This window comes from Cynara cardunculus (assembly GCF_001531365.2).
Source record: "Cynara cardunculus var. scolymus isolate 2C chromosome LG 2, CcrdV1, whole genome shotgun sequence".
Lineage (NCBI taxonomy): Eukaryota > Viridiplantae > Streptophyta > Magnoliopsida > Asterales > Asteraceae > Cynara > Cynara cardunculus.
This window is the reverse complement of record NC_037529.1, coordinates 69,586,363-69,607,863: the sequence shown is the minus strand read 5'-3', so window position 1 is coordinate 69,607,863 and position 21,501 is coordinate 69,586,363. Positions and strand designations below refer to the sequence as shown.

At 36.2% G+C, this 21,501-nt stretch overlaps 3 protein-coding genes across 6 annotated transcripts; 1 reads left to right on the top strand and 2 right to left on the bottom strand.

Moving 5' to 3' along the window:
• Positions 1 to 357: 357 nt before the first annotated feature.
• Positions 358 to 5,229, bottom strand: LOC112505711 (ubiquitin-conjugating enzyme E2-17 kDa-like). Of its 2 annotated transcripts, none has more exons than XM_025109654.1 (5): positions 5,150 to 5,229; positions 4,086 to 4,177; positions 2,217 to 2,344; positions 1,418 to 1,522; positions 358 to 707 (listed from the first exon to the last, which is right to left on the bottom strand). In XM_025109654.1, the coding sequence occupies exons 2-5, from the start codon at positions 4,153 to 4,155 to the stop codon at positions 564 to 566; spliced, it is 447 nt and encodes a 148-aa protein (XP_024965422.1). In that variant the 5' UTR covers positions 4,156 to 4,177; positions 5,150 to 5,229; the 3' UTR covers positions 358 to 563. The 2 variants fall into 2 exon arrangements, with proteins under 2 accessions (XP_024965422.1, XP_024965421.1); XM_025109653.1 differs by having other exon boundaries at positions 4,086 to 4,197; positions 5,150 to 5,223.
• A 3,345-nt stretch (positions 5,230 to 8,574) lies between these two features.
• LOC112508006 (probable calcium-binding protein CML21) lies at positions 8,575 to 12,841 on the top strand. 2 transcript variants are annotated; one of them, XM_025112784.1, is made up of 5 exons: positions 8,575 to 8,664; positions 10,511 to 10,747; positions 11,028 to 11,230; positions 11,882 to 12,056; positions 12,374 to 12,841. In XM_025112784.1, exons 2-5 carry the CDS (start codon positions 10,549 to 10,551, stop codon positions 12,487 to 12,489), a joined length of 693 nt encoding a protein of 230 aa, XP_024968552.1. In that variant the 5' UTR covers positions 8,575 to 8,664; positions 10,511 to 10,548; the 3' UTR covers positions 12,490 to 12,841. The 2 variants fall into 2 exon arrangements, with proteins under 2 accessions (XP_024968552.1, XP_024968551.1); XM_025112783.1 differs by lacking the exon at positions 8,575 to 8,664 and adding an exon at positions 8,674 to 8,952.
• A 145-nt stretch (positions 12,842 to 12,986) lies between these two features.
• LOC112506516 (KH domain-containing protein At5g56140) lies at positions 12,987 to 20,238 on the bottom strand. 2 transcript variants are annotated; one of them, XM_025110630.1, is made up of 7 exons: positions 19,889 to 20,238; positions 19,239 to 19,324; positions 15,952 to 16,100; positions 15,014 to 15,133; positions 14,723 to 14,839; positions 13,539 to 13,682; positions 12,987 to 13,424 (listed from the first exon to the last, which is right to left on the bottom strand). In XM_025110630.1, the coding sequence occupies exons 1-7, from the start codon at positions 19,993 to 19,995 to the stop codon at positions 13,275 to 13,277; spliced, it is 873 nt and encodes a 290-aa protein (XP_024966398.1). In that variant the 5' UTR covers positions 19,996 to 20,238; the 3' UTR covers positions 12,987 to 13,274. The 2 variants fall into 2 exon arrangements, with proteins under 2 accessions (XP_024966398.1, XP_024966397.1); XM_025110629.1 differs by having other exon boundaries at positions 15,014 to 15,148; positions 19,889 to 20,173.
• Positions 20,239 to 21,501: the final 1,263 nt, after the last annotated feature.

Sequence of the window (21,501 nt, the reverse complement as noted above, 5' to 3'; positions counted from 1 at the left end):
ATTCAATATCTTTCATAAAATATTATTTGTTTCCTATACATTTATATGAGAAGGTTTTGTTGAACCTATTGGAGTAAAAATTCCTAAAATCTCTATTTTAAAGAATCTAAGAATCTGTTGGAGATGCTCTAACAGAGTACAACATCTACAATCCTGTACTCGGGGTCGGGGGGTTGTTTGATTCAGGTTGGGAAATGAAAATATAAATGCCGAAGAATAAAAATGGAAATGACTTTTTATTCCCCCAGTTTAACCTAGAATGAAAATTTTGGCTTCTAGAAGAATGAACCCGTTATATTTTATAAAACCTAACAGTTTCTTTTACTATCATTCTCATTGATTATTGCTTAATACTTCTAACCAAACACCCCTCAAATGTATTTATATACGGTCGATATGCATTAGAAGCAAAGCCACATTGTTTTATAGAAATACTAGGGGTTGTTTTCTTCTTAAATCATAGGAAGCAACCAAAGCCACAAGCAGTTTTTCTATATCATGAGGTGGTTTATTCACTAGAAAGCACACACTTTTCACATTCTAAAGGTAGATCCATAACTCCCCTAGCCCATGGCATATTTCTGGGTCCAAGCTCGAGCCGTAGCCTCATATTTCGCCCTATCGTTCTTGTACATATGAGCAATCTCGGGCACTAAAGGATCATCAGGGTTCGGGTCGGTCAACAGTGAGCAAATTGAAAGCAGAACCTGCAAACTTTCCATGTATTACAATCACATAAACCTCAAACTCTTACCACCGTTATTCTCCAAAATGCCCCCACCATACTGGTCCAACAACCGTCATGGGAGGTAAATCATGTGTCCTAGGTAGAGATGAAAATTTTAACCCAAACAGGGCGGGATTACCCAGTTTGGCGGGTAAAAGGGTGGAGACGGGGAATTATTTTCACACCCGAAGCAGGGTCGGGAATGGCATTGCCCGCCCCTAATCCCACCCAATTAAATCTTTTATTTTATTTAATATATGTATATATGTGTGTATTAATAAGTATATATGTACACATTTATTATTAAATGATAAATATATTTGATTTTCAATATTGATAATTAATGTAGCGATGTTTTTTACTAGACGGGTACCCTAAGGGTTCCCCACTCACCCTACACCATTATGATCTCACCACTATCCCATTCTAAGCATCGATGTTGGTGAACATACAATAAAGTCTACGGGGATAAAAATCATCCGTCCCCGAACTTCATGTCTCTAATATCAATCATGTGAAGACGCATCGTTGTTTTATTTAACATCCATTAATCCAATTCATCTTTTTATTCTCTATCTCTTCAATAAACTAATCTTCACATGATTGGTGGAGATCGAGTTCAGAGACGGGTGATTTTCATTCAGCTCTACCATGGTTGTCATCACAATGTATTTAGAAAGAGAATATTACTTTGGAGATGGTAAGTGCAGGACTCCACTGTTCCTTCAGGATGTCAAGACAAATGCTACCATTGCTGTTTATGTTCGGATGGAATACCTTGGTTCGAAAGGAGACCTGTCAAACATATAACAAAATTATTTATTTCTATTTTCTAACATATGTCCAAACAGCAAGCGTTGAAATGATGACACCAAGCCTAAGGGTCCGTTTGTTAGCAGCTTAACGAGTTTAATGGGACTCGTGCCTTATCCTGTCAGCTATGCAACATTGTTTGTTAGTGGCTTCATGATATAGAAAGTGGCTTATTCAATAAGCATTTAGGAGGAAGCTTTATGCAGAAAGCCAAGTTTATCCTTCCAATTAAAAAACATGCTCATTCCATCTATGAAAAAGCCCTTTCAAACAAAACCTTCCCGATCTATAGAGATAGATCAATCCACACAAGACTTCTTTATCCATACAGGACTTAATGAAAAACTAACCAAACAGCCCTAAGCCCGATATAAATTAGATAGAATGTCACCTCATTGCCATAACTAAGATACCATTTTCATGGCGGCAAAACTAATGATCATATATTCATTACTGATATATCACTAATGCTTGGTTTTAACTTGTAAAAGCAGATTCAGGGAAATAAATAAAACCAAACCAACTGACCCAGTTTATCCATCTCTGAATAGAGTACGGGTGGGATATACACACAGCTAATTAGTGTGGTGGTTTCCATGAAGACCCCGCTTGTGCAAAAATAGTGGGGGCATAGATGATTTGATTGTAAATGAATATTGAAGACAGTGCTCACTACCTTTGGTGGCTTGAATGGGTAATCTGGTGGGAAGTTAATGGACACAAGAAATACTCCACCAGCAAAAGGACTTTCTGAAGGGCCCATAATGGTTGCTTGCCACTGGAACATGTCTTCGCTAACAGGGCCTGAAGAAACAACAAATTACAAATAATTAGAAGTCCAATTTAGATCTTTCTATTAGGTTATGTTTGGCAAACTAACTGAGAAGTTAACTGGTGACTGATAAGCTAGTTGTTAGTTGAAAAAGATAGATGTTGGCTAATAAGTTATTTGAGTTAGTTGATAACCGGTCATGTTTGGTAAAAATATGTTGACAAAATAGATAGACAATGTAACATGACCTAAAAGTACATTTTGAAAAATTATTCAAGTCCAACATATAAGGGGTATAATTGGAAAAAGTGAGAAAAGAACAAAGTAGCTTTTCAAAAAGCTAGCTTATAAGCTAGTTTATGGCTTAAAACATGGCCTTAGATTACAATCTTCACTTGCAGGAAGTCATGTCAATAGCAGATAAATAAGAAGAATAATCTTAGGCAAACCATGAAGATAAAACTAGTAACACAAATGACTGCACCAACTACTGGAGTTCCAACATAAGTGTCAGATATTTCCCCACAGATTTAGAGTAAGTGGTAGTAGTAATTTGCTGCAGACAACAATGAGATGAGACACATGGAGAAGAGGAAGGGGAATCATTTGATATAGTTTAAAGTTGTCTGTGTCTTAATCCAGACAAGACCATTTAAAAATACCAACCAAATTAAGATGGATAGATCTCTTCACATTCAATATCATCTGCCACCCCTTGCACATGGTGTTCATAAATCATTGATTTGGAGAAAGCTTATGATAGCGTTCCATAGGAGATGATTTGGTACAGCCTGGAGAAGAGGGGGATACCTTGGAGATGCGTCGAGGCAATTCAGGATATGTACAAAAAGTACGAGGACTTGTGTTTGGAACCCCCCCCCCTTGCAAGTGGGTGAGACGGACTATTTCACCATGAAAATTGGACTACACCAAGGATCGGCACACACCTGTGGAATGCTATCATAGGAACTCCAAATCACCTCCATCCCACAAACCCGAGAAACACACCACCAATCAGCCCTTTTTCCAGTTCAAGGTCATGCATTATGACCAAGATAATCAACTTCTTTCACGGCAAGAACATGAATTTGTTCTAGCTCCAAATTACCTCCATCACCCTAATCCAAGGCATACACCACCAACTGGCCTCTGTTCCTGTTCAGGGTCATGCACTATGACCAAGATCATCAACTTCTTGCCAGAACATGAACTTTTCTAGCTCCAAAGGTGTATGCATTAGCTACACCAAACTACAAAAGATGAAACTTCAAACAATAGATTGTAGGTTAAGGTAAATAGTCACCAACACTACAGCCATCAAGTGGAAAGATCACAAACTGTCGTACATCTTTCAAAAGACTACCAGACTTTTCGAAAGGGAAGCAAATAAGAGACTACCAACAGGTGTCAATGATCACTGTTGATTCTAAATAAAAAACTCTTGTGGATTTAACTAAAAAACGCCCTATGTAGATCAAATCATTTTTCCGGAGTATAATATCACACAATACCATTAGGTCCAATTTTTGGATATGCCTCCAAAACAGCTATAATAACCACTCTCACAGTGAAATTTATGTTTCATAATCTATTTTCTTTATTTGTGCCGGAAATAGGAAGGAAAAAAATGAAGTACATCATGCTATCCCCAGAGAATAAAAAGTTTGCAGGAACCAGATGAAGTCGCATGGCATCAACAAAAATGCATACCAAGATGAAACAGGTACTATCCAAAATCAGGACATGACAGAATAATGAAGGATGGAAACTAACCAGCACTGCAAGAAGCAGGAGGATCCTTTTGCAAGTCCTTCAACTCCTTCTGAATCCTCTTTGAAGCCATAAGAAGATTCTGATCACTATGCCTGCAGAAACAGTCAATTACCTAAAATCTCCATGTAAGACCTTCATTTATTCAACATGAGCGCAAAAAGACAATGATCCATAGCCATTTGAAATTGCTTTGAAAAACGGTGTGCTCAAAAGTATTAGCGTAGGCATGGGAGCATCTCCAACAGATTCTCCAAAATATATAATGGAACTTCAAAATCTTTAAAACAAAAACACATTCAACTCCAACAGATTCTCCATTTTCGAGATTACAATATTTATTATATTATTAAAATATTCTTTTCATCTAATAAAATATTATTTCTCTTTATATATTTATTTTCAAAGCTTCCTATTGGTGGAAATATATTAAATAATCTCTCTCATTGCAATCATTTCAGGGTGTTCTTCATATTTGGAGATTTTCTCTCTCTCTCGCTCTCTCATCTCCTTTTTAGGAATCTGTTCGAGATGCTCTAAAACTCTTGGTGTGCATGTGTTCTAAAGCCTAAATCATGTACTCTATATTCTTGAGTTCTTGGTAATAATTCATATTAAAGCCTAATTATTTGCATTTTATGAGAGCTCACTGCTTCGAGTCAAGGATCACCTATTTTGAATTAGGTTGTCTTGTTGGAAATCCCAATCTCATCAAACATTTCCAAGAAATGCACCATAACTACAAAAATCCGTCGAAACTCTAATCCAGACACACAAATTTACCTTCTAAACAGCCAAGAAAACATGCAATTGCATAAAAACTCCAAATACTAACAGAAGATACACAAACATACAGAAAAATCACACTTGCAAACACTCATAAACCGTTGCGATGATTGAAATTCGAACATGCAAACACAAAATTGAAGCATAGTAAACAAGCTTGCAAGTAGAATTGAACTTCATAAAACCCTACGAAAATCGAGACAGATCACCTAAATAAGAAATCGATCACTAAAATTAAACATAAGATCATGTAACCAATCAGAAGAATTCGAGTGAATTACCTGCAGGAAGAACAGAGCTAGGGTTTTGAATTGTTGTTTCTGTTACGCTATGTGTAGATTACGCTACTCTTATGTGAAATGAAGCGGCCATCGAAGAAAGTTGGTATTTATAGTCGGATGGTAGTTTACGTGTCTCTGGGCCACGTGTCAGGAGCAATCCTAGCTGTCAATAATATACGACTCTCTTTACCCAAAATAAAAGCCATATAACGAGTAAATTGCCTTTTTAGTCCCTGTAGTTTTTCAAAAATTACTCTATCATGCTCTTATAATTGTTGAATGATTTGGTGTAAAATAATTAAGTGGTCATTTTCATTAAGAAGTTCTCATGATACAACGTACAATAAAATATAATTGTTTGTTAATTGTTTACAATGAATTTAGGGCACCGAATAGTTAAAGGAGACTCATAATACAAAACTATTTAAAGGGTTTTAGAACCATTAAGATGTATATTTTTTTATTTGTCAAACAAGATTAATCTCTTAATGGAACTATTAAGGGATTGTTAGTTTACCTTTAATAGTTATATTAAGAGGCAGTGTTAGAAAAACTTTACTTGGAATCCACTGAAAGTCGTTTATCACTTTCAGATTGAAGTATTTCGACGATACAATCGAAATATCAATAGGATAAAATTCAGTGATTGACAGAACTTCAAATCCAAGATGTTATGAAATTTGTGTACCCTCTCTCCCTCTCTATTAAAAATGACCAATTCGAATATTGAACAAGTGCGAAAACTGTCAAAAAACTGCAGTTTTGCACCCTAAACCGGGTTTAAAAAACCGGGTATAAAATCTAAAATTCGGATTTCTAGTGCATTTTTCACAAAACAATATTATCTGAATAAAAAATTTCCAAGCTGACCTGGCAGCTCGACCCCAGCCAGGGGCTCTGCCCCTTGGACCGCGCCAGGGGCTGCCGCCCCTTCGACCCCGCCACCGGGGGCGCTGCCCCCGGACCCCCGTCGTTTAGGGGCTTCTCCCCTATATCAAAATAAACTCAAACAAGTGTGCACTACGCATCTTCCTTACTTGTTTGATATTTATCATGATTACATTGGTCAACAAATTAATCCCATTACACTTAAATGATATTAGTGATACAAATCACCAACAGGCAGCCTTTGAATGTTAAGAGGCGAATCTTGTTTGGCAAAAAAGTATGTATCTTAATGGTTTTAAAACTCTCTGGATGATTTTGTATCATGTGTCTCCCTTAACCATTCAAAGCCTTAATTTCATAATTTTATTATAAACAATTATATTTTATTTTGTAATATATCATGAAAGTCTCTTAATCATTATGACAATTTAATCATTAAGCATAAAACCATTCAGCAACCGCCAAACAGCCCATTATTTTGTAAATTATTTTTGTTTCGAACTATGTAATTTACAACCCATTACTGTGTTGGTCCCTTGTATTTACAGATAAGAATTAACCTAGGAACGAAAATAGATCAACCTGATCCGATCCGGCTATGTGATTGACGCTTCAAAAACCGAAATTTATGTCATGTTTCAGGCAACCGATTGGCTTTAAGAGACGATTTCTAAAGTATGGAGACGAAAAATCATAATTTGCTCTATAACAAGAATTAATTATAGTTTTGGTCCCTATAGTTTCATGAAACTTTTAGTTTTTCTCCTCTTGATTTGAAAAATTATAGTTTTGGTCCCTATACTATCATGATATTGGGTTTTAAATTGTGTCTCATGTTATGAGATGTGTCTTCGTCATTACAAACTTACAATAAAACGGACTTGTGTAAGGGGTGACTCATGCCATGACGTGTGTTTTTTACAATGTGCGGCTTTTTAAAATATTATTATTATTATTATTATTATTATTATTATTATTATCATCATCTTTTGTGTATTTATACTTTTACATTTATCTAATAACATGACCCGCAGTTTCATGGATCACACGTATTACAGACGTGTGGTTAAAAAAAAGTTGTAAAATTCTTCCCAGTTCTATTTTGAATATTTGATTATATGTGTTTTATAAATATTCATATAAATATGGATGATATATTGATTAGCACAATATTAGGAAAAATTTAACTGAGATATCCATTAAATTTTTTGAAAAAAGCTGCCACATTTTAAAAAATGTAGAATAATTTTGTTTAAAAAAATCGCCAAAATTTCCAATGAAACATTCTCAAACTGTTCAATGAAACAGGATAATTTCCAATAAAACAAACTCAAACTGTTCAGTGAAACATGGTCATATATGATTGATTTAGGTTCATATGTATAACAACTGTAATGAAACAAGTTTATATTTATAGGTATGTACAACAGTTTGCAATGAAACAGGTCCATCTGTATAACACTTTTAATGAAATAGGTTCATAAATCATATATGATTGCATCAGGTTCATATGTATAACAGATGTAATAAAACAAGTTCATAGGTCATATATGATTGCATCGGGTTCATACGTGTAGTGAAACAGATTCATAAAACATGTTTTTCGCATTTTGCCCTTCCGCGTATCCAATATGATTTTTTTTTTCTTTTTTTATATTTTACTTATTTAGTTTGTTTCAATCTTGGCCTTTCATGTGATTAGTTTGTAAGGTTTATATGAAATAGATGGTTTGCAAAGTAAACCTCACACACACACACACACACATATATATATATATATAGGCCTAATCAAATGAGAACTAATTAGTTTGTGGTAACCGTGAGTTTTAATCTCAATCACAAATCAATAGACAAATTAGAAAATTTATAATTTTGATTATCTTGAATTGAAATTTTAATGCTTATTTGGTTAACCGAACTGTCTACACCACAAACCGAATAACCCGAAACTGTTTTGGTTTGTGTGAGTTGTTCGGTTTCGGATTCTTTATACCCTAGGCCCCCAATCACTTAAGATCCTAGATTCGCCACTACTTCCATCTATGACAAAAATCTTCCAACAAAAAATCTTCCTAATACGTACGAGCAAATAATATTTTGTTCATATAATATTTAATAAAAAACATATGGTTTTTTTTTATCTATACTATATTATAAAACATTTAAAAAAAACTCTTATAAGCCATTTTTATGCATAAAGTACCGTTTATTGATGCACATTATTTAAAATTCAAGATTACAAATAAACTGTATGTAAGTACAACTTATTAAAGCTTCATATTTGAATTTGTATAACCAACTGCAGATACAAGATAAACATTTTATTTTATGATATGTTTAAATTAAACTTTATTAAAATTAAAAATATTATTTATTTTCTAAAACCATATAAAAATTATATTAAAATATAAACATAATATAAAATTAAATATTAAAATCAAGTTATATACCCTGATTATTTATTAAAAAAAACACATACCCATTAACAAGAAATCCAACATGGGACGATGAAGAATAGCCGGAACGCACTATACCCATCTTCGATTCTCCCCCAAATCCCACTCTCTTCCAAATAAAAATCAAATCCAACACATTACCTTTCAATAATCGAAGATCAATCAGCGAAGGTTGACATTTTTCCATTACAAACCCACCCACACCCACACACACTTCACGACGTCCCCAAATTACATTTTCTTCGATATCAATCACTATCACCATATAAATCCAAACTCCGATCCATATTTCCATCTGGGTGCCGTTCATATCTTCGATATATTATCTTTTCGATTCAGGGTCGGTTGTCTTTCACTACCAAATTCATCATCATCATCAACAACAACAACAACAAACCCTGAATTTCTTTCTATTGGAGTTTCAGCTAACTCTCGGTCGATAAATTCACACTCTTCCCGGTTAGAACTTCATGTTTTAATTTGGTTTTTAACTTATATTACATGGTTAATTTCACTGTATGTTAATGGGTATTTTGTCTGTCGTTTTTCCCCCATGATTGCATGCGAATTTGTGTTCTTGGTTTCCGTTTGTTTTTGACTTTGTGGTAGATACTGTTTTATGAAGATGGTATCAGTAGGATTATGCTTTTGCTTCATAATTAAGTTAAGTTTTAAGTCAAATTGGATCTTGAAAATTGAATATTTGTTTGCCTTTTAGCCAACATCTGGCCCTACTAATGAAATCTTTGCAAAATTGCAGAATTTAGTATAGGGGATGTTATAAATAGATGCCATCTGAACTGTACATCGAAGCATAGATACAGATTTCTGTATCTATGTACCATTTTATGCTCTACCAAGATAGATTTTATTTACACAGATATGGTAAAAAAGTGAAATTTATGATCTGTAGTTTCAGTTAGCAGATCTTTTTGGGGGTAAAAAGTGAAATTTACCATGGGTATCCAGGCCAGCCTACGCACACCGACTAATCCCTGTACGACCACAAATGGCCAGGAGTCATCGCTGATGAACCTTTGTGGTCAGAAGGGCTTTGGTAGTTTATGGATTTGAACCCGAAGAAGATGAGAATTTACTGCATCCCCTGTGTCTTAACCGGTGTGCGATAACCCAAGTGGTTAGTCAGGTGATCTATGAATAATTGGGTCGGCTTTCTTGGCACTTCATAGGCTTCAAGATCCTTTCAAGCTCGGATCTTTTTAAGTGTAGTTTGAATTTAGAAACATCGTTCCAGTAGTAAAGATGTTTGTTTATATTGGGATGGTGGAAATTAAGTCAAATTGAACATATTGGGTATGTCCCATTCAGAAGTAGGGTCTGAGGGTGTGGATGATGGAAATTATGGTGTTTAAATTCGTGTTCTATTATTGAAATATGTTTATTGGTATTGGTAAAACCTAAAGTAGCCATTTACCGACACAAATTGGGTAAGCGCTGACTGCAAATGGTTGTTTACCAAGTGTCTGGGTAAGCGTTGACCGGGTCAGAAAGCAACCCTTTTCTTGTTGAGTCAACATCTCGGTCAACATGTTTGGTGGGTCATAGTGTGTTGGTAAACAACATCCCTCCTTACACAGTAAGCACCTCTTACTCAGTAAGAAGCGTTCTGCAGGTAGTGAACAACCCCTAAATCATCTTTCTTGCTAAACCTACACATATCCTTCAGTTTTCATTCCAAGAAAATGACTTCAAAATGGGATGAGATGATTTGTTGCACATAATTGGTATTTTCACTTCTTCACACCTGTTGGGCGAGTTTTCTTTTCTCACAATTTTCACAAGCTGAGGTCTTCACAGAAACAATCGCTCTATTCTTACATCCCACATCCGGACCCCACCTTCAGGTGTGATGTATTGGGCTCGTTTGGTTTGGTTTGGGTTGGGTTGGTTTTAACTCACTGGGCTCGTTTGGTTTGGTTTGGTTTGGTTTTATTAGTGTTATTTCTCATACTATTATCGATTATTACAATTCTTTAATTTTAACATATGTGGTCAGGCTATATTACGCTTTGCACAATCCCTTACTACTTGACTATGGGTGGTATATTGTCGAAGGGTGATGAACCACCTATGGTTTCGGTACCTACAACCAAATTTGAAGCGAAAATCTTGGAGACAATGCGTCGGAGAGAATCTAAAGGAACTTCCATGAAATCGTTCAACACCATAATCCTAAAATTTCCAAAAATTGACGAAAATCTAAGGAAGTGCAAAGCTATATTTGAACAATTTGGTAAGCATGTGAAGATTTTCGCACATTTTTTATCGTTTCTGTTGCATGTAGATACTATATATTTGTTTCATCTTCCATTACAATTATTTTTATGTTATGGGGTTTGAAGGAAAACCCCGACTTTATGGAAACAACCGCTCTACTCTTTGAGTGGAGGTCAGGTCGGCGTACATCTCACCCTCTGTGGACCCCATGTTCATGTGGGATATACCGAGTTTGTTTGGTTTTGACGAACTCTTATCTGTCTTTCTTTAAAATTTGTGTTTTTTTGCGAGCATAGATGAAGATAAAAGCGGTTCGATTGATCGGAAGGAGCTAAATCATTGTTTCCGTAAGCTGGAAATAGATTTTACAGATGAGGAAATCAACGATATCTTTGAGGAGTGTGATATAAACGATGATATGGAAATAAGCTTCAACGAGTTCATTGTTCTTCTTTGTCTCGTGTATCTTCTGAAGAAAGATCCTGTTTCTTGCTATGCTGTATCCACCACTAACTTCTATCACTAGCTTATTTTTTGAGCTTATTGAAAAAGTCTCGTCTGGTTCGTCATAAACTAGCTTTTTGAAACGTCTCAATGAGCTCCAGGGCTTTTTTTTCCAACTATGCCCCTTGTATTTTTCCAATTAATTTTTTGACATATGTCCTTTTAGGTCATTTCACATTGTCATCTAGCTTATCAACTAATTTTTACCAAAAATGACTTGTTTATCAACTAGCTTATTAACCAATAGTTAACTTATCAGCCAGTTTGCCAAACATAGCCTTAGAGGCTGTTTGGTTGGTTTTCTATTAAGTTCTATATGGATAAAGTTGTTTGTGTGAATTAGTCTGTCGATATAGATTGGAAAGGTTTTTGTTTGAAGGGTTTTTTGATAGATGGAAGGAGCGTGTTTTTTAATTGGGACGGGAAAGTTTGGAAAACAACTTGGCTTTCTGCATAAAGCTCCTCCCTAGAAGCTTATTGAATAAGCCACTTTCTATATCATTAAGCCACTACCAAAGTCATGTATAGCTGACCGAATAAACTGCAAGTCCCATTAAGCTCATTAAGCTGCTAACAAACAAGACCTTACTCTTGTTTTGTGTGTTTTGAGTTCTTTTCTATCTTGTTACATTCTTGACATTTATAGAGTTCGCGGAAGGGGTTCCAAGACCTAGAAGTGACGTTTGAAACTTTGGTCGACTCATTTGTGTTCTTGGACAAAAACAAAGATGGGTACGTTAGCAGGGGCGAGATGGTCCGCGCGATAAATGAGACGACTTCCGGCGAGCGGTCTTCTGGGCGCATAGCCATGAGAAGATTCGGTATCTCTAGCCCCTTCTCTCTCTTTGCATATTGATTGTTAACTATAAGCTAACTTATTTTTGAGCTTATTGAAAAAGCACTGATTGATAAGCCATAAGCTATCGTTTTGAAAAGCTACTTGAAGCATAGTTCCAATATAGAAAAACTACTTCAAGCCTGCCAACTAGAAAATAATTAGTGAATCTCAGAGAGATTTATATTATATTTACCAAACATTACTACTTTATCCGCTAGTTTGCAAAGCATAGACTACAATAAAGTAACATCTTAGAATACTTGTAACAGTTGCTAAATTTGGGTGTTTTTGAGTTTGCAGAAGAGATGGATTGGGATAAAAATGGAATGGTCAATTTCAAGGAGTTCCTTTTCGCCTTCACGAAATGGGTCGGAATCGAAGATGCCGAGGGCGAAGAAGACGACACGAAAGAGTGAGCAAGAAAACCGAAACATCGTGCCTACGATTGGGATCACGAGCAGCTAAGCGATCACCGATCAAGCCATCTATAAACCGCCAAAATCCCACACGCCATGATGACGGTCGAGTTCAAAACCCGAAACAAGATTGATTTATGCACTTTGATTTGGTTTGTATCAGTAAATAGATTTGAACATGGAACTTGTTTCTTTTTATCTTTCAGTGAACACTTCGATTTCGATTGTTGTAACGTTTGTTCTATGTTGTTTTTCTTGAGATTGTTTGTCAATATCGTATTTTTGGCAAAGGGGTCAATACGAATATTGTAACAACCCGTCTTAAATATCAAGTTTAAGACTTATTATCGCATATCTACAACTTCAGCTCCACTTTTGAACTTCAAAATGTTAACTGATAAACATGATCAAATACAAGATAAACATTGAATTCTGCAATACTTTGGACAACCAATAACTTCTACCATAATTTTAAGGTGATTCAAAAAGTTACATAACTACAAACCAATTTATATATAGAATTCTCACTCAATTGTACCAAAACTCCCATAACAAGCTCTCAAAACACACAATCTATAAGGTCTTCTTTATTACAATATTACTCCCAATAACCAACTGTTTTTCCCCCAAAACACACACCTCATATCATATAGTAACACGTTAGAACGGGATGCAATCCGGTGCCCCGACGGCGGTTGGAGGCAGCGTTTGTGTGGCAACAACGCATATACCAAACATGCAAGCTCGAAAAGCCCACTAGTAACGAAAAATGGGCTTCATTTCCATCATCCTCTGGTCTTTGCTCTCTTCATTCCGAGGCTATTGTCGAAGGGCGACACCGAACCCGACATCTGAGAGCCTTCTTCACGAAGGGTGCCGTTCAGCATTGCAAGCTCTCGTAGTTGTTGCTTCTTATAGAAATCATGAGTCTCGTCCTGGAGACGCAACAAAATTAGCATATGAACCCTAAATTCTAGAGACAGAAAGATCTCTAACCCTAAACCCATAATTTAATAGCAAATGGTAAGCAATCCGAATGAAGATGATACCACGGGTCTAAGCAAATCTTCAAGAATTTCGCGAGCTTGCATCAAACGGGCGTCTATTATATCAACAGGTAATTCTGCTTCGACGAGTATGTGTAGAGGTTCATTCAGGTGTTCAAACCCCGGTTTTCCTCGCATCTTCTCTTCCTACATGGAATAAATGATTAACAATTGAGAAACTACGTTTGAAGTTCATTCAAGGTTCTTTCTGCAAAAAGGGTATGACGCCACTCTCTGGGCAGAGAGGCACAAGGCCCGGGCTTTTTTAGGCCTACGCCTGGGCGCGACAAGCCCGTTTTAGTAAGCAAAAAAAGAGCCCGAACATGATGTGAAAATAGAGATGCACAAGGCCCGAGCCTTCCAAGCCCATTTTCAGTGAGCAAAAAAAAAGCCCGGGCCTTCTAAGTGCTTTTTCTATGAGCAAGAAAAGGCCCAGGCCAGGCGGGACTTTTTTGGGCTTTTCCAGACCTTTACAGACTGGGCTTTTACGGGTCGGGCCTAGGCCCAGGCTTGCTCCCAAACTTTCTGCCTGGTCGGGCTTTGAGGCTTGGCCTGGATCGGGATTAGGACTCACTAGGCCCTGGCTTCTTTGGGTCGGGATCGGGCCAGGCTTGGGCTTTTTTATGCACCTCTATGTGAAAATAGGCCAAATTGGGGTTTTTAGGCTTTTGAAAAAAACTTGGGCCGATTGGGCTTGCTAGACCTGGCCTGGGCATTTTAGGGTCGGGCCCAGACTGGGTTTCAAGTTTTTTGTCGAGGCCCACAACAATCATAGGGGAGGTAAATCAGATGTCCTCAGGGTCGGTGGGTGGTGCCTAAAGGCCCGGGCTTCTTTGGACTGGGCTCGTCCCAGGCCTTGGCTGAGATTCAGGCTTGGGCTTTTTTGTACCTCTATGTGAAAATAGACCAAATCGGGCTTTCTCAGGCCCTAGCTTTTTCAGGCTTTCAAAAAAATGGGCCATCGGCCTTGCTAGGTCTGGGCATTTCTGGGTCGGGCTTTGGGCTTTTTGTGGCGCCACACCATACGGGTCTCACAACCATCATGGGCCAAGTAAACCAGATGTCCTAAGGGTCGGTGGGTGGTGCCTAAAGCCACAGGGACCCATTCAAGGTTCTTCCATAAGCAACAACTTCTATCAGCCAATACAAATTACGAAAAAAGAACACTTTCAAACTCCATTATTTACCTTTGCCGGATCCTTGATGCTTCCACGTCCTCTAATCAGAACACGACAGTCGGTACTTGCTTCCACTCGCTTAAGAGAATTCCCTCTCGGTCCAAGAAGCCGCCCAACAAAATTAAACTAAAAAATCCAACATCATCAATCAATCAATCAAAAACACAAAAATCAAGAAAGTTTTCAAGATTTCTTGAAAAAAGTGGACTTGCAAATCAAGAAAACTTTCAAGATTTCTTGAAAAAAAGGGACATATAAATCAAGAACACTTTCAAGATTTCTTGAAAAAAGTGGACTTACATTGGGATAACTAGCCACAGGGATATCGACCCTAATCGTTCTCTTCACTACAAGACCAGATGAACTCCCCTGAGAACCAAGCCAGCTCTGTGCAGATGAAGGCTGCAATAAAGCTGACATCTGCACAACCGAAATCTAAATCCTCTTAAAAAGGAACACGAAAACCCCCCGATTAAAAAAGTGTATTTTTGTAGTTTCTTTACACAATTGATTTCAAAGAAGCATAACGAAATCTTTATCACATAAGAACAGAGAACATTCTGAGGCAAATCTTGAAAAGTTAATAACTTTTCAAGATTTTGAGACAGACCAGATCAAGTAAATTAACATATGGCTGCAAACCCATGTCCAGAAAGGCTCATAAAACTGCATGTTGACCCTTAAAAGCATCCCCATTGGCTCTTTGACCAAGAAATCTAAGAGCTTGATAGAACCAGAAACCGTAAGCAATATAAGAAGCAGGATATATATATATTATATATACATACATTAAATGTACACTGGTCTAAGTGTAAAATTGTAGTCAACTGCAAGATGGGTCAATATAAATCCTGAAAAAAGAAACGGGTTAACGATTCTAAGTGTACAATTGTAGTCAACTGCAAGATGGGTCAATATAAATCCTGAAAAAAGAATCGGGTTAACAATTCTAAGTGTATAATTGTTGTCAACTGCAAGATGGGTGGTCAATATATCCTGAAAAAGGAAATGGGTTAAAGATTCTAAGTGTATAATTGTAGTCAAAACTCGTCAATTGTGGAAGTTGTTAGCCGAAAAACTACCTGTGATAACATAAGTAAAAGATTCGAAGCAAGAACTCAAACAAATTGAACGCAGTTAGCATGAAAAATGTGTCAGGATTCAAATCAAATGCTTCTAAAAAGCGGTAAGAAATTAGACTAACGAAAAAAGGTTATGTTAATGGTTAGTATCCGTACTTCTGATTGAATTGGTGAAGTTGTCCATCTGTTCATGTTAGCTCCTCCGTTTGAAAACATCCCGCCTGAAGCCAGGGGGCTAGCGTGTTCAAGCCCACTTTGATCTAAAACTGATGCATTCCCCAACAGTGTGGTTACACGCAGTATTTCTGCTCCAAAAAGGTCAATTTTCAAAGAACAACATGGTACCAGTTAGCAGTTAACAAAGTAGTAGTTAGCAGCAGTCACCACAGAAAATGGACAGTGGTTTGACGGGTTGGTCAGTTGAATACCATTGCGTCCCCTATCAAACCAACAATCTTTTTAACAAAAATATTCACCTGGAGAATCAAGAAAAAGACATTTAAACTTCATAATGTTAACAACTTTGGAGCCTTTTTATTTAAAGAAACAACCAACGGATGTTAAAGAGAAAGTGGTTCGTTCTTCCACTATTTTCAAGAAATCTTGCTCAGATATTACATATTGGGCGACAAGGAACTACAAGAAATCTTGCTCAGATGTTTCTTAGAGTCCCAGCAGACGGTAACAACAAAAAACTGTCCTACTGACTGACCAATTTTAGGGTTTGCATTGTGAATTCATGAACCAAGATCACTGAACATATGCCACAATTTGATACATTGATTTGATTTCTTAAAAGAAAACAGGTCCAAGATGACCCTTTTGGGGTTGCTATAACTAGACATAGAGATCTCCACCAATGGCAGTTATAAAGAGGCGCGCCAAAAAGAAAACTGGAAGACTCGAACAACAACCGACTAAGCAAGAAGGGCTAATTTATAGAGAAAGAAACATGCTTTATTCTTTCTCGGTGCGTTTGGTACACAGGCGGGACAAGATTAGACGGGCAAGAGTGAGGTAGGCGGGTGAAAGAACTGTGCAAGGTTTTAGGGATTCAATTTGACATGGGTAGTTTGGTAACTTACCAAGTTTGTCCCTCTCCCTGATTTCCGTTATGCCTATGTTGGTGGGACAAAAAAAATGCATTTTGTCCACCTAGGGTTTCAATTTGACATGAGTAGTTTGGTAATAAGCACATACAGTTTTTTTGGAGAAGAAGCATCATTGTAATGAAGTTGGAAATTTCTTTTCCGAACCCATGACAAGAAATATTGATCCTCCTTTGACTTATCAACCCAAACCATATAGTCAACCCCAAACCCCCCCCCCCCCCCCCCACAAAAAAAATAAAATGATGAAAGACAATGAGAACTACTTAATAAACCTAACCAACCAAACAACCCAGTAAATCTCACTCGAAAGTACGGTCCGGGTGAGATAAGCGGTGATATGTAAGCAGACCTAACCTCTAACCCAAAAGCACTTTAAATTCCTTTAAATGGTGATGAACCATCGGTCCATTAAATTGGCAATGCTATATGCTAACTTTACAATATGCTTTTAAGGGGAAGCATGTAACACCCTAGTTCCATATTTGTTAAATTACAATTTTTTTATGCCTTAAATACAAATATTATGAGTAGTTTAAGTACTCTAAAAAGGTGCCAACAACTGTAGCATTTATTAATCTATCATATTTATAAGGCAAGTAGCTTACAAAGAAAAACTTGAGAAATCAAGCCTACGGGGATGAGATGTAAAAGCTAGAAGTGTGTTGGCAAGCTATGTGATGATTAAGCAAGACTAGAAAGCATGAGTAAGTAAACTAGTAATGAGTTGTAAAGGCTAAAAAAATAAGTTGGGAAGACTATTTGACTACAAGGCAAGTCTAAGAAGCATGACAAAGAAATACTAGAAGCATGAGATGTCAAGATTCTCTTCCCAGAAGCATGAGGTGTCAAGATTCTCTTATCCTCAAGTAGGAGGTGTAAAACTCTCATAAGACATGTTTGAGAGCAAAAAGAACAAGTAGTTGATGCAATAAATCACCTATAAATAGTGGTTGAAGTGTTATGATACAAGTATGTGTCACACAAGACATGAAAGTTTTTACGTGTTATGTATGACCATAAAATATCCAACGTATGGGATATTACAAGAAGGGACAACTTGCAAACGGACCTTATGGGGCAGCCTTTTATGTACGCGGGGGTTAGCAGACCTCAAGACAAGTATGCCATACTTACATGTTTCAAGTGAGATCTCAAAAGAATGTTTACGCATAATAAAAAGATTATTTTGTGCATGATCAAGAGTTTTAGTGAATTACTATTCACAAAATGTTAAAGTATCACGAAAGTTGTTTATTCATAAACCATAACTACTCACTAAGCTTTTTAGCTTATATATCTCGTGTATGTATCTCAGGAAAGGAATGAAGAAGATGTGTATGAAGTAGTATTTTACTAATCAATATTCAAGACTTGGTAGTTTTAATTAAAAAGTAACGGCACCTGATGTACGTTTTAGAAATTTTGGGGCGTTACAAAGCATACTTCATGGAAACGTATATTTGAATACTTGATATATACATTTTTTCACATAGGAAGGAACGTAGTTAAGAAAATTATGATCCAAATAAAAAGATGAGAACCCAATGTGTGCCTAAAGTCTAGAAAGCTACTGCATTTTACATTTACCCGAATAAAGTCAACAACTAGAGTCACCTTGGTTTAAAAGTACTCCTTGATCACATGAAAAACAATCATTTACTATTTCTAATATCCCACTAATTGCATCGCTCATATTATGACATATAAAGAGCGAAATAACCTAGAAAAAGTCGAATAGTACATGCTCTTTTCATAAAAAACAACTTGTTTAACGTACGACTTCTTTGGTGTGGCAAACAAGCCTGTTCAACTAAGAAAAGGAACTACAATGGTTAGGGGTTGTTTGGTTTGTTTTTCATTAAGTTCTGTACAGATAAAGCTGTCTGTGGGATTAATTCGTCCGTATGGATTGGGAAGGTTTTTGTTTTGGAGGGTTTTCTCATAGATGGAAGGAATGCATTTTTTAATTGGGAGGGGCAGGTTTGGAAAAAACTAGGCACTCTGCATAAAGCTCCCCTCTATAAGCTTACTAAATAAGTCACTTTCTATACCATTAAGTCACTATAAGACAATCATGTATAGCTGATCAAATAAGTTGCGAGTCTTGTTAAGCTAATTAAGCTGCCAACAAACAGACCCTTACTATACATCATACTTCCACCCCAAATTCATATCCACATCAACCACTTTGCTAGCCTAAAAAGCAACCGACTAAAACTAAAACCAGTTCTATTAAGCTATTTACATACGTGTTTACGAAGGTAAAAACGAAACGAAATCATAACCAATAAAATGCTTTGAATTCCTAGAAAACAGGTATAACAAACTCACCCTGATTCAGCAACCGATAACAGTGTGGAAGAACAGGCACAAATGGACTCAATTTATTCCGTTCCGCTAGTAATTCAGACAGATACCTATCGGACATTCAAATAACAGAAATCCCCATCAATTAAGAGATATAAATCAAATAATAATAAGCAATAAACTTCCAATAAAAAGATCATCAAATCAAACAAACCCTATCCCCCCACTTTCTTGCCATCAAATATGAGAGATATTAAAGATTTACCAATTGCCAACAACAAGTGGAATCAAATCCAAGTCTACAACCTGAATTTTGTATCAAATTTGCAAAGAAAACATAAAATATACACAAATCTGATCCAAGTAAACAGTCGAATTACAATAGTGAATCCTAAAAATCAAGATTAGATGTGAAACCCTGAAAAGAAACAAGATAATCAATAAAGAAAGAAACCCTTTAAAACACTAATCATACCCACAGAATCAAGATCCAGTAAAAAATGGCCAAGAATTCAAGTGAAACCCTTAGAAAAACAAGATAACCAATAAAAGAAAGAAACCCTCTAAAACACTAATCATACCCACAATTTCACAAAATAAAGATCGAGTAAAACCGGCCAAGAATTCAAGAAACATAGAGTTATGGACGTAAAGGGCAAAATGGTAATCAATACTTTTCTTGCTCAACGATGGCGGTGGCAGCGGAACGAAGACCGGCGATATGAGGAGAGTGAGGGGCTGATGGGGAAGGTGAGTAAGCCATATATCTGCCGGAAGACATGGTGGGTATCCGGCGATCGGAGCTTTAGATCACGTCACCGGCCAACGACGACGACGACGACTCTCTTTCTCTTTCTCTTTCAGAAAGAAGAACCAAGAGAGATTAGCGTCGGTGGAAGGGAAGACAGATGTGAGCTCGGCATTTATTGATGAAAAGATTTGAAATTGAGATTGAGATTGAGATTGAGATGAGAAGGTCCAATCGTACACCAACACACACACACACCCCTACAGTGATAAAATCACTGCTCGCTATACGTAAAATGTGAATTGTGAAGATGATTTTGAAGTGGGGTTGCTCGTAGAATGAAAGAAAATCTTGATTTACTGCCAAATTTTGGAGGGTAAAACTTAAAAGATTACTGGTATGATAATGGTATGATAATGGTATGGTAGATCAACCTTTTCTTTGTTTCTTTTCCCTCTTTTTGTGGTTGGGCATGCTTCATCATGTTGTATGATTGTAGGCCCCTTTTCTTTGGCCCATTCCAAATTTCATACAATCATTCTTTTTTATTCTTACTTTTCTTCTAAATATACTTTCCACCATCATACATACGATGATATAAATAACTCTATTAATATGTAAATTAGACAATTATATCATCACATATTTTCTTTATATACATATATTTTTAATTTATTATTCATCTCTATGTAACTCTTTTATATATATGTTTAGCAACTGTGAACACACACACACACACATATATATATATATATATATATGAGCGATCAATTGCAAACCACCCTCATTTGTGAAAACCCTACAAATCAATCTCATCCATTCATTTTCTTGATCAATGGTCAAGATTAAATAGTGTTATATTAGGAAATTAAAAAAAATTTAATTTTTAATTAAAAATGGCAAAATCAGCAAATCACCCATATGGATCTGTTTCATTGTATGAAACTGTATTTCATCACTGTCCTATTCACTGTATGCAACTATTTCACTGAATGAAACTGTATTTCATCACTGTATGTAACTATTTCACTGTATGAAAAACATTATTTCATCATTGTATAAATCTGGTTCACTGTATTAAGCTGTATTTCTTCATTGTATGAATTTGTTTCACAATATTTATTCGTACGTGTGAATCTGGTTCACTGTATAAATCTGTTTCACTGTATGAATTTGTTCACATTATAAAATTGTATTAACTTGTATTCTTCATCGTATGCAACTATTTCACTGTTTCATCGCTTTATATTTAAAAACATTTGATTTACACCTTCCATATAAACGGTTTTTATATTTACATTTTTGTATTTAAAAATAATTAAATTATTTCCAATATTATATTTAAAAACAATTGATTTACACCTTCCATGTAAACGGTTTCTATATTTACATTTCCATATTTAAAAATATTTAAATCATTTCCAATATTAACCATTATACAATAAAATGACAATTATACCCTTACTTATTAAAATTATAGAAAAAAACCGAAAATTATCCTATTGGTCGAGAGTAGTTTGCATAGTTTTCACGAATCAT